Raw genomic sequence first — 15,921 nt, 5'->3', positions numbered from 1 at the left:
TCGGTCGTTCTATCACCAAGAGCTATTTCTCCTTTGTTTTATCCAGCGTGTGTTTTATGGACGGTGGCTTATTTACATAACTTCAAATGAGCGGAAAGCGGCTTAAGCCGTTTTCTTTCGACGCTACTTTTGTAGACAAAAGTGGAAAGAAATCGAGGAAAACTTTTTCGCTAACGGCGGAATCCACGCTTCGTACCCCACGAACCTGTTCAGTTGAAAATGAACAACCTGAGATCGTCGAACCTTTCTCGTTTGAGGAGTTTAGTGAGAGCGGTTCTGGTCTATCTTCGTACGAGAAAAGACATATCGCCAACATCCAGAAATGGGACAAAGAAAATATATGGGTAAGCAAATAAAAAGTTGAAGTTGAAAAACGAATTGATTACTACCAGTATTTGTGAACCTGTTCTTTTTTGCAATTTTAGCACTAAGATTTCGGAGAATGTAATAGTTTTCTAGGGCTGTTGAGACTTCCCAAAACTCGCCTATTTTGATGAAAATATTGTCTGGTGTATCGTTTTAGAGTTTTTTTGTGATATAGTTGGCATAACTCCATAGATACCCCTGATAACAATCATCTAAAGGCTTTCAATTGGCTGTACCATTAAAAGCAACTATAGAATGATTAAGAAACCTGTATCACTGAGAACAGAAAGTTTTATATAACATTGGAGGACCTCTAATAATTATTCACTATGGCTTGCCCTTATAGGAAAATAGTAATATGACATCATTAACATTTTTGAGTAATTATGATATTAATGATAATGTAAAAGCTAATATAAATATTCTCAAACCATAACAAGATTGAGTATATTGGTGGTATTTAATGATGTTGGTCCCAAGACCCAAACAACAATATCTTTTATAACATTTATGAATAATAATGTAGACTTTATAATAATTAACTAGTGGGGTATACTCCATGTGGACTTGAAAAGATTTAAAAGTGCTTGATTAGTATATAAAGCTATACTCTGAATGTGAAAGAAAAAAATTGGAAATGGATTTGAATAGTCAATACCCTGTTATTTGACACAGAGCTTGAAACCATTCCAACTTTTTGCATTCCAGCACAAACCTTTTCATTAATAACTATTAGTTAATTATCTGCGAGTGTGTACTCTCATATATTTGCTATGATAGCCAATATATGGGATTACACACTCCCAGAGAATTAACTAATAATTATTAATGAAGAGGTGTGTGCTGGAATCCAAAAAGTTGTAATCACAAAAACGTGCATGGAATGGAATCACACAAATGCATGCATACAATAATCATTGCAATCTTACTGTATTTTTGGTTGAATAGTGCTGTTATGTCTTTATATGTAACATCTTTGTTGTCTGCACCTGTAAATAAACATAATTTAGATGTTACTAACTACTCCGAGGGGATATTCCAACTGGTTTAGGGAATATGGGTGCTCCACAGGATCCTGATAATATTACCCTTGTGACAAATAAAAATATTTTTTGATAATAACCTATCAGATCCGAAAGAGTTTAATTCTTGGGTGGTGGTCACTGTAATTGAGGATAGTTGGTTATTTAGCATTGTAATGGTATGTGTATACCCTGAATTACTTGACAGGAACTGTAGACAAAGTTGGAAATGTAGTTCAAAAGGATACCCTATTTATGACTCAAAGCTTAAGCTTGAAAAACCATACCCTGTTCTGCAGATCATTCCCATATTCCGGAAGTCAGTATATGGCACAACCCCCAGCATCTTACAATTTACTCATGAAACTTTATTACATGTGACCTACATGGAGGTGTTAGATTTTGCAGAACTCAAACAATAGTGCAGAAATACTGCAAAAAATTAGTGAAAAGCTTACCACCAAAATGGCTTTTGAATTTAAACATCAACTCGGGATTCCTTGACAAAAAGTCTTGACCTGCAGGGGATCCAAAACCAAACAACTGTCCATCAGGATCTTTTTGTAGTACCGCAGTGCAACAGCCATATCCATCAAGAATGTTTACCTATAAGAGACAGTTCAACAGTTTCAAATGAACAGGCAAATATATTTTCAGCATTATGAAATAATGATGGAGTTAACAAGAAGCTTATTTAAGCTGACAGGAAAGAATTTAACAACTCGATGATTAAGGATTTAATTCTGCGACTACTTTATTCTTTTTTCCTTCTTTCTTCCTCTTCTCCAACTTTCTATACTTCAATCTTTGTTTTTTACCGTATTCATATGGATTTTTTTTCTCTTTGTTCGTTTTTTATGCAAAATTTATATGCTCAATTACTAACAGTGTGCACGCATAAAACGGTACGACAACACAAACTTGAACACGCGTACTTGTAATTATGAAATGGACTTTACAATCTTGAACGAACGTTGTACGGTTTCGAAAACTAAAGGAAACAAAGGAAATTTACAACTATAAATACGGAAAAAGGCTAGACAAACAAGAAACGAAACCAAAAAAAACTTACGTTTGTGTCCTTATAATATAAACGATGACGTTAAACGGGCGTTGAAACGATTCTCCACTTCGATCGAGCACATGTATTTTTTAACTCGCAGCGCCTCTCGGGATCTAGCTAATGAGTGCGTGACATCACGCATAACGGCAGTAACATTCCCGACCCCTTAAGCGATGCTTAACATGGAAAGTTCTTAGCTACAAAATAAAGTAGTAATTATGAAAAATAACTTGTCATGTCCTTTGCTAAAGCTAACGAGTCTAGTCCGTCACACAATCCGCTTAAAGAAATAGGGACTATGAATATTCCATGAAGGTTCAGCCCTTACGAGCTTCCTGTTTCATTGTTCATTATCGAGGCACGATTGTTCTTCCTTAGCTAGCAAGAGGACAACCTTGTCAACTGGTCTGCGTAGTTGGGAGGTTTGGGTCTTCAAATGAACCGTGCGTACCAACCCCTTCTTGTCTGATTCCGCGCTTATGACTCGTCCCATCGGCCAAACACTCCTCGGGCAGTTGTCGTCTTTCAACAGGACAACGTCTCCGACAGCTAGATTCCGTTTGGGACTGTTCCACTTCGAACGAGGTTGGAGAGTTGGGAGATATTCTCTCTTCCAACGCGTCCAAAATAAGTTTGCCAAGTACTGCACTCTCCGCCAGCGCCGCCTCATATAGACATCTGCGCGTTGAAAAACTCCTGCTGGGGGAAGTACAACGCTGGTTTTCATCGTCAGGAGATTGCTGGGACTTAGTGGGTTGAGGTCATCGGGATCACTCGAAGCGAATGTTAGCGGTCTCGAGTTAATGATAGCTTCAACTTCACATAGTAGAGTTCTAAAGGATTCGTCATCCAGACGGGAGCCATGCTCATGGAGTAGAACAGTGAGTACTTTGCGGGTAGTGCGAATCTGCCGCTCCCAAATGCCGCCCATGTGGCTGGCACTCGGTGGGTTAAAAATCCAATCTGTACCCTCTAGATGCAGCCTGCTTCTGATTTGCTCGTTGTTCATTTCGTAAACTGCTTGCTGTAACTCTGTCTTGGCGCCTACAAAATTTGTTCCGTTGTCGCTCCGGATCTCTCGGATAGGCCCACGACGAGCAATAAATCGCCTCAGAGCCTGGATAAATGAATCTGTTTCGAGAGAATTGGCGGTCTCAATATGCACTGCTCTACTTGCTAAACATGTGAAAAGGCATCCGTACCGTTTGAGTCCCTTTCGACCTTCTTTGATCATGTACGGACTGAAGTAATCCACGCCAGTATACGTAAATGGCGGGGCTGGAGTCACTCGGTCTTTAGGCAAGTCAGCCATTTTCTGTTCAGCGACAGGGGCACGATTACGGCGACAAGTAACACAATTTGCGATTAGGTGACGAACAGCAGCATTGGCACCGGTGACCCAGTACTTCTCCCTCAATTTAGCAAGTGTGTGACCGCGGCCTGCGTGTGCTAGGCGTTCGTGTAGGCGTTTGATAATCAAGTTCGTAACGTGACTCTTGCGAGGTAAGATGATGGGGTGTTTCGTTTCTTCTGGAAGATCGTCAGCGCGGCTAAGGCGGCCACCAACACGAAGGAGGCCTTCATGAATGTAGGGATCCAGCCGAGTTAGGGAACTTGCTTTCTTCAGCACCATTTTCTTTTGCTTTGCCCGACCCCGTTCGTCTCCACCGCCTTTGTCACTGACTTGTCTGAGAGCGTCAAACTCTCTACTGAAGGACTGCAACTGTACGAAACGAAGGATGGCCATCTCGGCCTCTTCAAACTCTTGAACTGAGAGCGGTGCGCAGCAGTCACCCACTACCTTCGTTTCAGCTTGTAGTGACTTCACGCCCGACCTTGCCTGACCATGGTCCGAATCTATCTCGAGAGAACCCTGGCCTCTAATCTCCTTCCGTTTTCGCAATACAGCCTTGATTCTAAGGAATGCGGCCACCGACAATCTCAGGCGATACCAACTCGAGTGGTATTCTATTAGTTTGTTAACTGACGTAGCCGTGGCTTCCATTACCATGGTACCGGCGGAAGCAACTTTTCTGACCTCAGGGTCGTCATCTGGGACCTCACCGACTGGAAAGGGCTGCTGCGGCCAGTCCTTTTCTGATTTCCCTAGGAAGTGTGGACCATTTGACCAGCGTTGCTGCTGCAGAAGTCCAGCGGCGGAAAGTCCTCTTGAGGCATCATCTGCCGGATTGCTACTGGTGTCCACGTATTTCCACTAGTGAAGTCCCTGATCAATTGCACACGATTTGCCACGAATATCTGAAACCTCCTCCGCTCGTTTCTTATGTAGCGGAGAACCGTCGTCGAGTCGGTGTGATAGATGATAGACTCAGGCTTAACTTCAAGCTCTTCATACAGCATTTGTCCCACGCGAACAGATACGGTTGCTGCAGTTAATTCTAAGCGTGGGACTGTTACGGCCTTAATAGGTGCAAGACGAGCCTTCCCCATTAAAAAGGAACAATGTATGCGACCCATGTTATCCATTAGACGTAGGTAGGCAACGCATCCATACCCCACCTGGCTTGCATCGGAGAACAGATGGAGCTGTCTGGAGACAACTGGGCCAAAACCCGGCGGTTTGTGACACCGATCAATGTGAAATTGCTCTAGTAACGGAAGCTCTCCACACCATCTTAGCCATTTACTGCGGCAGTCTTCCGGAATGTCGTCATCCCAGTCGAGATCTTCATTGCGGCAGAGATCCTGTAACAGCTTCTTCGCTAGAAGTGTGAAAGGAGCGATGAAGCCCAGGGGATCAAAGATTGATGAGATGGTGGACATGACTCCTCGTCTTGTAAACGGTTTGCTGTTAATGACGATTCGAAATCCAAAACAATCTGATTGTACGCACCACTGTATCCCTAAGGCACGCTCGATAGGGAGGTTGTCACAGTCAAGAGTTATTGATCTGACTTCTTTCGATCGCTCATCCTCTGGTATAGACTCTAAAACTGCACGACTATTGGAAGTGAATTTGGTGAGGCGGAATCCACCTTTCTTACAGGATTGCCGAAGACCTTCAATCAGCTCGACTGCTTTACCTTCCGAGCTTACGGAACGTAGACAATCGTCCACATAAAAGTTATTTCGCAGCGTGTCAGCAACCAAGGTACCGTACTTATCTTCGTTATCCCTTGCGGTTCGCTTAAGGGCAAAGTTAGCGACACTTGGCGACGAGGCCGCTCCAAATAAATGTACAACCATCCGATACTCTTGTAGCTCGGCTTCTAGATTGCCATCTGGCCACCATAAGAAACGGAGGTAATCATACTGTTCAGGAGGAACTGTAACCTGGTGGAACATGGATTCCACATCTCCCATGAAGGCTACGGGGTCTTCACGAAATCTGGTTAGCACGCCTACTAGGGAGTTTGTCATATCTGGACCTTGCATCAGACAGTCATTGAGCGACACGCCCTGAAACTTTGAACTACAGTCAAATACGACGCGTATTTTTTCTGGTTTTTTCGGGTGATACACCCCATGATGGGGTAGATACCACACCTTGCCTGGGTTCGGTATCAGCAACTCATTTGGAACTCTTTGTGCATACCCTTTGGCGATGACATCGTTTACGAAGGAAACGTAATCAGAGCGGTATTTAGAATCTCTCAACATCTTTTTCTTCTGCCAGTTTGCTCTTTTGATTGCTTGCTCCTTATTGTTGGGCATGATAATATCGCTATGTCGCAATGGAAGAGGAACTTGGTAGTGGCCGTCGACAACTTTCGTCTCCCTTTCAACCATAGTTAAAAACTTTCTGTCTTCTTGAGAAGGCCCACGCTCGTCCGGTGCTTTGCTTACGGTGTGATCGTTGAAGTCCATCTGCAACATTCTGAGCAATGACGTTGGAGCAATGATTTCCTTCGGCGTTTCCACTTCTCTCACTGTAATTCGGTTCGCGATTATTTTGTCCTTGTCATGATCAGTTCGGATATGGAGAGGTCCACAGACTGTCCAACCATGGCGGAGACGGAGGGCAAATGGGCCATCGCTTCGACAAGGTACAACTTCTAATGGTTCTAAGGCAGGCGGGCAATTGCTGCCAATGAGTAGTCCAATCTCCAGGCGAGGCTCAAGCTCAGGGATTTTCTTCGCAACCTCGGAAAGGTGTGACCACTGATTTATGAGACTGGGCGTGGGAATTTGGTGATGTTCTGCTGGGATTTCATCTCTTGTGTATGAGCGAGGCAACTCAATGGGATTCTCATCATCTAGGCTCGTAACGATAAGATCGTCCAGAATGATGCTTTCCACTTGACTCTGTCCATGCATGGTGGTGAGTTGTAGCATAACCTTGACACCGTCTATTCCTAACTGTCTCCTGATATTTTCGGTTGCAAAACAGCCGCCACTACCATTATCGTAAAACGCGTACGTGACAACTGAATTGTTACAGCCCTTCTGTTTAACTTTAACTGGGAGTATGGCATGTAGCACTACGGACTCCTTGCAACTTGGTGCGTCCTGTACAGGTTTAGAGACATCAATGCGCCTATTGCTAACCGCTATAGATTGAACTTCCGTCGCTTGGGGTTTGTTACTGACGCTCTCTCTATTCATTGTGAAACCATCAATGTGCAATGCTGTTGGGTACCGTTTCTTGCACTTCTTGCAGGTGCGTCTCTTTACACAACCTTTGGATACATGATCAGATTCGTAACAGGCAAAGCATAATTTTCTTTCGTAAAGAAATGTCTTCCTTTCATCCATGGTCCTTTTGAGGAATTCCGCACAATCATCCAGGTCATGGTTCTTGCTGCAGAAGGGGCACAACTTTTCCTTGCCACCAGCATTGTTTCGGTTCGCATGGTTTACAGCCTCTATGCCGGGAATGGTGATACCAGTGGCAAAACTGTTGCTTGTTTTAGTTGCTGACGAGGGCTTCTTCTTGCCATCTCTCCCACTGTTATCTCTGCGCCTTTCCTGGGTACTACTTAAAGCCTGCACGCCAAATACAGGGTCGTTCGCTGATTCGGCTGCTGACACCACAAAATCAGCGAGATCCTTAAAGCTCGCTATCCTTCCGTTCTCTTTCAATTTCGCAGCACGATCACGCCATCTTGACTGGAGATGCGAGGGAAGCCTTTTTGCAATGGTCTGCAGGTTCGTAGGATGATTTAACTCATTCATATGAGACACGCTCATCATAGCATTTTTACACTTAATCAAGAAAAGCGATAAACGCTTTAGTCCTGATGCGTCATCTGGCCGAACTGGGGACCATCCGAGAGCTTTGTTCACATAGGCCATTGAAACTTTAAAGGGATCCCCATATTCCTTCTCCAGTAACCTCCTCGCCTCCTTATATCCTTCAGAAGGGTCCATATGCAGACAGCCTCCAATAAGTTCTCGTGGTTCCCTTTCAAGATGTTGTTCCAGGTAGTATAAGCAATCTGCCGCCCTGAATGTTCTGGACTCTATCCTTGCCTTGAATGCCATGATAAAGGTTCCATATTCGATGGGGTCTCCTTTAAACTTGTGCACTTCAGGTTGAGGCAGAGTCATTGCTGCAGCCAGTTGCCGATGGGTTGCAATCATTTGCTCATTTTGCTGTCGCTGCATGGCCATCACTTCTTTGAAAGACCTTTCATGGGGTTCCAATCGATAGGGATCATCAGCTGCAGCGATAATTCCTTGTGGTACATCAGTGGTCCCGTTGTTAGCCGGAGGCGATATCTCGCCGGCTAGACTGTTTGAGTGAAACTCTGGGGCAGCAGGGTTGAGATGAGCGGCAGGTGTTGAAGCCATGAATTTAGGTTCACTTTGCTGGAGACAGGGAACAATACCATCCTTATTTTCTAGGTTACCATCATTTTCCAAATCGGCATAAACCCTTTCTCTGGCCTGGGCTTTCGCTATTTCAGTTTCCAGTTTCAAGGCTTCATCTGCTGCTCGTAGAGCTTGTTTGCGTTCTAGCATTTGTTTTTCAGCTTGTAATTCCGCTAGCTTAAGTTTCTCCTTTGCTCGTGCAGATGGCGTTGAGCTGGCTGAAGACTTCTTCGAACGGGTGCTAACACGGGACGATTTGGATGAAACCGATTTTACTTCTGAGAGCAGATCAAGTTCTTCTGTTAAGCGACGTTCTGCTACATTCATCCATTCCATAACCTGTTTCCTAAATTCCAAAAATGACTTCTCCTTACTTTCATAGCGATCAAGTTCCCTGTCTTGATCCTGTTCGGAGGTCAACTGGCAATAATAAAGGTCACGTGCTTCTTGATACTCCTTGAATAATGTGTTCAATACAATAACCTCTGATTTCACTAAATGAAGATTGTTCTCATCTTCCATTAAGTTTGTGAGAGCATTCCTTTGCTTTGTCACAGCAGTCGTTTTGGCAGTTTGATCGTTTTTCAGTCGCCTTAATTTCTCTTCTTGACCCTTTTCAGTTAATTTCCTTACACGAGTATCGGGACAGCTTTCGTTCGGAGGAAACCCAGGCCCAGCGCCCTCAGCGACAGGTTCATCGTTCATGGTGGACTAGGCACTAATTAATCCTTCGGTAGTCGCTTCAAATTAGCGATGAGTGGCGAACAGTTCGCCCAACATTGCAAATAAACGTAGGATAAGTTCCAATAAACCAGTATGCGATGAGGGTTAAACTTTTCGAAACGAAATGTGCACGCATAAAACGGTACGACAACACAAACTTGAACACGCGTACTTGTAATTATGAAATGGACTTTACAATCTTGAACGAACGTTGTACGGTTTCGAAAACTAAAGGAAACAAAGGAAATTTACAACTATAAATACGGAAAAAGGCTAGACAAACAAGAAACGAAACCAAAAAAAACTTACGTTTGTGTCCTTATAATATAAACGATGACGTTAAACGGGCGTTGAAACGATTCTCCACTTCGATCGAGCACATGTATTTTTTAACTCGCAGCGCCTCTCGGGATCTAGCTAATGAGTGCGTGACATCACGCATAACGGCAGTAACAAACAGGATCTATCGATGTGGGGATCTGAAGTTTAACTTTTCACATTTGCCCCGACCCGTGTTGTTGAAGTATTTTGAGAACTGATTGAAATAAGTCAATGGAATCAATGTGGAATATAATATTTTGACACTCGTCAAACGCCGAGGAATTGAAAATAATATAATATGACTCACCAGCTTAATTATTTGATCTCTTATCTTTTTGACGGTCCTTTCAATATCTTCGGGATTCAACTCGCCCGCTATATTCTGCGAACTCTTATATAAAATTTTTTCTTCAGCAGTGAGTTTCGCCCACTCTTTGGCAGCAAACGAATTTCTTTCTACCATAGAAAGGTTTCGACACTGATCTAGAATTTAAATACAAAGTGTGCATGAGCGTTTAGTTTAATTACTCTCTTGTTTAGCTCTAAACTACTTTTCCAATTACTAAAGAACGACAAAAACCCTACTCGATCAAGCATAGCTTGGATTAATTTCACTTTGAAAAGAAACATAAAGTTTAAAACGGGTTTAACTTCTGTGTTGTTTGTTCGTAATATTATGAATGGCGTAGAAGAATATTTCATAAACTTTTACCTTTGTTGAACAGCTCCTTACAAAAGTTATTGTATGACGTGGGAGCTCGTATGCAGGGGATGCTTTTTACGCTTTTTGCTGACGGTGCGGTATCTTGATCACTCGAAGTCGAACTTGCCGCTGCTTTTCTCTTCTTTCGTTCGCTTCCAATCCAATTCTAAATATTCAATCAAAAATAAAGAACTAATAGTAAATCGAATCGGTTTTTATTGAATTCAAAAGTGTATAACTAATTTATTTAATAGTAAAAACGCTTGGAAGATGTCACTACGGTGCGTGACATTCGCGGCAACCACCAGTAAAAGGGTCCGAAACACACGCCTTACCAGCGAGATGACAGAAAAGGATCCAAGCAACATTCCATATTTACGCTACTATCTAACATAAATATATGGAATCTATAAAAGCATTTTAACCAATAAAGTCTTACCTTTACAGTTTCCTTAGTCACTTTGGCTTCTGCACTGGCCTGTTCAATGAGATCGTTGTGGGCTTGACCCTTTCCAGTCATGCCTTGGTCAAAATACCGAGACAAAATGGATCTTTGAACATCAGTTAACAGATTATTTTTCCTTGATGAAGCCATGATTAAACGATTGGTACAATACTTAAGTCACGATTGACTATGATCTAGATTAGCTATGGTCACGATCAAACGCTGGATAGAGGATATGCGATCTCTTGAGAAAGATCAGCTCTTGTTGACATGGTAACAGAACGACCGAAATGAAATCTGGGAATGTTTGACAACGAGAATGCTAAGAATGTATTTTGAAGTGGGCTGAGCCCAGCAAGGGAAATTTCTTTCTCCGGGGTGAGCCCATTTCCTCCGAGTGAACCGGGTGTGTCTACAGGGTACATGTCTTCACTGTTGAGCTGGGTGAGAAAGTTCAGAAAGTCGGCCGTGCAATTCTCCCCGTAGTAGGTTTCGAAGGTATAATCTTCAGAGGTGAGGGCGCAGACCAATACGGGGATGTATGTGTTATCTTCCGCTATCATAGATTCAAAATCAGCATAGATGAAGATGGGAGGTTCTTCATACACCGAGGCCAAGGGATTTTTTTTTCTATAGCGTTTCAGGGTTGCTTTGGTTTTTTTCTTTCTTTGATCTTCTTTGGCTGCCACAGGTTGAATAAAGCATTTGTGTTCTGTAAGTTTTACATATTCATGGCATACGGAGCATTTGTCAAAGTAGCATTGGTGAGGTTCTTTTGACGCTGAGGTTTGAAACTCCTTACGACACATAGGGCATTGAACAAGGCTGTCGCAGATCTTTTTCTCTTTATGCATGTCATAACACGTCTGACTGTAAAACTTTCGGCAACAAGAATAACAGGGTACTTCACGCAAGGCATAATCAGGTTTTGCGCCACATTCTACTTGTTTGCATGCATGACATCTTCGACCCTCACATGGATGATGTCTGTAGTCATTATGATCAAATCCCTTGTTGCACTGATCGCAAAAATAGGATCGTTCTAGAAAACCAGCGTAAGATGTGCCAGTGTCATAGTGACCAGTCTCAGAGTCATCGTGTTTCTGGAGCAAGAGGCGGATAATATGCGGTGCTTCTGGGCCTACAAATACCATCATGTAGGGGTAGGAAGTTGCCAGCACTTTCAATTGGTAGTCTGGTGCTAGGAAGTCTTGAAATTTTTTCAATTCTTGGTGCCCGCATGCCCCCAAAGGTACGCCCGCATCTTCATGGAGTTGATGGGCCATTCGTGATCGAACGGTCTCACATTTTTTTGCATTCTCGTAATCGATTTTCTGTCGATACCCCTCATCTTTATGGATCTATGCTTTTGCGACACAAATGGCTCTTGCACAACACAATTCGTCGGAATTTGTAATTTGAATCACGGAATTTTTCTTTTTCAAAACTTCCGCCATGGATCGCTTTCCCAATAGAGCTTTTTGTCGACCACTTTTACCACCTTTAGGCATTTGAATAAAGGTAAGGTCGGCGGTAAACTTAGAAGAGGATTTAAACGATTCTCCTGAATTCAATTTATTAGCCATAGTAGTCATGTAATTTTCAAAGCGTTCTGAATTCTTCATGATTTCTTCTACTTTGAATGTGGCTGATTGTTGGGCGTGGGCGAATTGATTCGATTGTAAGGTGAAATGGAACGCGTCATGAGATGAACATTTCTTTTGCTGAATTTGTTTCCGTATCGAACTAAAAAAAATAACCCAAAATAAATTTCGATAAGAGTCTATCCCCTGAAACTTTTTTTCAACACACTTTTTAAACTCTTACCTCGCTGACGCATTTGTAATTTCTTTTCCGATATTATCGTCTTGGGATGGAGTTCGTGTCTGCTTGAGGGTGGCCTCGTATCTTTGTTTATCCGCTGTCTTTTTCCAATCTTTTGGGAATCCAGCATTTTAAAATTCAAAGTTAAAGAGAGCGCCACCTGATTGTTCCACACCCAAGTCTATATTGAGGGCATCCAATTGTTGTTGGTCCAATCGATCATACAATTCATTGAGTTGATCGTCAGATATTTCCCCACCATACTGTTGCTTTTCAAGTTCATCATAATGTTGATTTAATAGGTCATCCGAGATACTATCCTCTTCCTCCACATCATCATTCTTTCTTTTTGCCATCATCAAATAAATCTACAACTAACAAGACATGACACAAATATAAGTTTTACTCGCATTTTCTTTACAAGAGTTTGTACTTTTACACGATTCATGTTAAAAATCCTCAGGGTTTTTCACGTACTCCTTCACCAATTCCGTCACGGTTTTTAGGTTTTCCTTTTTAACCAGTTTTAAGAGCTGGAAAAAAACTCGAGTTCGATGAATTTTTTGTTTTGTTTGCGCTTCGAGAATGTTCTCATAGTCAAGCATGTCGTCTTGGCACTCGGCACAGATATAGGCGGTAGGGTCCTAAAAACGTAAAACATTTGTAAGGTATTAAAAATGCTGCTTGCCTGCCGCGACAGTCTTGTTTTGACACTATCATACTGACCTCCAAAGTTTTGTTTTCTTGTTGCGCCATCTTCACTCTGTCTTTAGGATTCTTCTCACTTTCCTTCTGCAACTTTTTAGTCTTCAGTCTGTCTATAGGATTCTTCTCACTTTACTTCTGCAACTTTTAAGATAAGAGTGCGCGACTTATATACTAAATGGCCGTATTTATACTAGAGGACGCATTATCCGTCCAGACGAATAATGCGTCTCTTGTGGTATGCGTCTAGTGTAAAGACGGGACGAATAACCAGACGAACTACGAAAGACGAACAAGATATTCCGCGCGGCGAAAAAAAAAAGAATGGGCACTAGTGTGCCTTGTTTGGCGGTAAAATTTAAAGATGGCGGCCGCGCTTGAACTTCTCAAATTTTTTTCCCGTAAGAGAAAGGCAGAACAAGAGTTTTTAGGTCACCAATATAGGTTAAAGGAAGAAATGGCAAAGAAACGTTTTCGTAGGGAGATGGAGTTCGAAACTGAAGCTTCACAGCCCGCTGTTATGTCAGCAATCGTGATTACAAAAAGCGACAGAAACGAGCGTGGTCCTGATGAGTTGAGGAACGGAAATTGGTGGACAGAGGGATATCAAAACTGGGATGAAGAATCTTTCAAGAAAAGGTTAAGGGTGTCTCGAGACACTTTTGAATTTATTCTAAGCGAAATTAAAGACCTTATCGTGTAGGAGCCCACTCGCATGAAGCCTCACCCTACTCCGCCTGCTACCCAGTTGGCTTTATGTCTATACAGACTAGCACACGGGTATTATAAACACGAAGTAGTCGTAATCGTTTTCGTATAAATTCTGATTTATTCCACTCTGATATAGTACAGAAAGAACCCCTCGAGTTAAATCACACGCCCCTAATATACACACTAAATTTGATATCCTACAAAAACCAGTAAATCAAGTTGTTGTCATGTGCTCTCTTTGTACAAACAAAACGAAAAGCGTGACGACTTTGATTACATAACAAATACGCGTGACTGTTTATGACAACGGGTGCACGTTTTTGACCGTTGGAGATCTCTTTGGGGTTGCAGAATCAACTGCTCTCATCATTTTCCAAGACGTTTGTAAGGCCATTGTGGGATGTTTGTATGACAGATTCGTTTACCTGCCAAGAAATCTACAAGAGTGGAGTCAAGAACTGGAAAATTTTCTGGGAAATTGGGAGTTTCCTTATGTTGGGGCGTGGGATGGGTTTCATGTTTACGTAAGCACTAAACTTAAGAACTTTTACAGTTACAAGAAGAGGTATTCAGTTACAAACATGGGATTCATTGGTTATAACAAGCGTTTTATGTGGGCTGCAGTGGGCGCCCCAGGATCCACACATGACTCTAGGCTTTTAAGAAGTTGTGGTATTTATTCTGACATCGAATCTGGTCACGTGCTTCCTAACAGGTCTTTGAATCTTGACCCTCATGGGGAGATTCCGTTTACCACTGTGGGTGATTCAGCCTTTCCCAACCATTCCTGGCTTCTAAAACCATACAAAGATGGGACAAGGGTACCTAAGCAAAGGTATTTTAACAGGAGACTTTGCTCTGCAAGGGTAGTTTCTGAACATGCTTATGGAATGTTAAAGGGGCGGTGGAGAATTCTCTACATAAAGACAGAATGTCATTTAGACAACATTTCCCTCATCATCATGACCTGCATTGCTCTCCATAATCTTTGCATCCATCGAAGTGATCCCTGTAACCCCAGGTGGAGACTTCAGGTCAATGAACTCAATCTGATTCGAAATGGAGATGCCCAAGCTAATGATGGAAATACAACAAGAGAAGCCGTTGCCAATTGGTTGTGGGATATCAGAGAGGAAAGAAATGCAGCCCCTTGATTCTGTATTCAAATTAATAACAAAGGCAAAAACTGAGAAACTGAACTTTACTTGATCCTTAGCAGATTTGATGGAAAACAGGTTTTGTTACATGTAAATAGATTCAAATTTGATATTCAAAATATTTTTCAAACATTTTCCCTTCACAATAGATATAGGAAATAATATTTGTTGATACATTAAGTATGAACCAGAAGTTTTGCTTTCCTTTCATCCATTAGTGTAAAAATTACTGGAGTCATAGCCTAAAAAATAACATTTATTTGAGGGGTGAGTCAAAAAGTAAATAAAAAATTTTCAGGGGTGGGTCAAGAATAAAACTTATTGCTTAAAAAAAATTCCCTCCCCCATCCTTTACATAAATAATGACCAGTCCCTAACCAATACATCCAATTCTATAGAAGTGTTATAAAGTTGTAGTTCCGTTAAACTTTGTAACAATGGTTTGTTTCAATTACAGAACAGTAATGATGTTAGTGTCTGGATCACTGGTTACATTTTGGTACCTTTATCACAACTGACAATAAATGGATTACAAATAAACACAACTGCCTGTAATAACATGTCTGAGGTTTCAAAACGCAAGAGGGAAGCTCATGCCCCCTTAAATTCACAGTATTGCTCAATAAAGATAAGTGTGATAGAGGACCCTGTCTATAGAAAAGAAAATCCACCACCAACTCCTCCATAAACATGAGTCCCCCACCCTTAATGGAACTCTTGCTAATACCAACGCATGGATCTTTGATCATTCTGGCTATCCATGTCTAAAATGTGGCTATCTTGGCTACCACTTGCCACTTGATTGGTTGGAGGGGTATGGCTATATGGCATTGGATTGTAATTAGGTACAAGAGGCTGCACAGGCATTGTTTGTTGTTGGAGATGCTGCTGTGCTCCTTGGGGTGGAGGATTTGAATATTTCATGATGATTTGAAGCATCTTTAGCTCATGCTGCCTATTCAATTCGGCTTGCTCTTTCTGAAAAGCAAGAAATTCAGCGTGCCTTTCTTTGTCTGCTTCCATCATCTTTTCACAACGCTTTTGCTGTGATTCTCCAAGTGCGTGAAAACTCTTTGCGATCTCATTTATGGCCTGGGACTGACTTC

General features: G+C 42.0%; 2 protein-coding genes across 2 annotated transcripts; both read right to left on the bottom strand.

The window, feature by feature from the left end:
• Positions 1 to 2,277: 2,277 nt before the first annotated feature.
• Positions 2,278 to 4,205, bottom strand: LOC131790106 (uncharacterized). Its single transcript, XM_059107286.2, has 2 exons — positions 2,461 to 4,205; positions 2,278 to 2,379 (listed from the first exon to the last, which is right to left on the bottom strand). Exon 1 carries the CDS (start codon positions 4,196 to 4,198, stop codon positions 2,792 to 2,794), a length of 1,407 nt encoding a protein of 468 aa, XP_058963269.2. The 5' UTR covers positions 4,199 to 4,205; the 3' UTR covers positions 2,278 to 2,379; positions 2,461 to 2,791.
• Positions 4,206 to 4,213: 8 nt separating this feature from the next.
• On the bottom strand, positions 4,214 to 9,397 carry LOC136281213 (uncharacterized). Its single transcript, XM_066167507.1, has 2 exons — positions 9,259 to 9,397; positions 4,214 to 9,177 (listed from the first exon to the last, which is right to left on the bottom strand). The coding sequence occupies exon 2, from the start codon at positions 8,929 to 8,931 to the stop codon at positions 4,558 to 4,560; it is 4,374 nt and encodes a 1,457-aa protein (XP_066023604.1). The 5' UTR covers positions 8,932 to 9,177; positions 9,259 to 9,397; the 3' UTR covers positions 4,214 to 4,557.
• Positions 9,398 to 15,921: the final 6,524 nt, after the last annotated feature.

This window comes from Pocillopora verrucosa, chromosome 5 (assembly GCF_036669915.1).
Source record: "Pocillopora verrucosa isolate sample1 chromosome 5, ASM3666991v2, whole genome shotgun sequence".
In the NCBI taxonomy this organism is placed as follows: domain Eukaryota; kingdom Metazoa; phylum Cnidaria; class Anthozoa; order Scleractinia; family Pocilloporidae; genus Pocillopora; species Pocillopora verrucosa.
Note: the sequence above shows the minus strand (reverse complement) of the source record. Positions and strands in the feature narration are given on the sequence as shown.

Excerpts from the sequence above, each read along its gene's own strand:
- LOC136281213 (XM_066167507.1), bottom strand. The coding sequence starts at position 8,931 with ATGAACGATGAACCTGTCGCTGAGGGCGCTGGGCCTGGGTTTCCTCCG.
- LOC131790106 (XM_059107286.2), bottom strand. The coding sequence starts at position 4,198 with ATGGCCATCCTTCGTTTCGTACAGTTGCAGTCCTTCAGTAGAGAGTTT.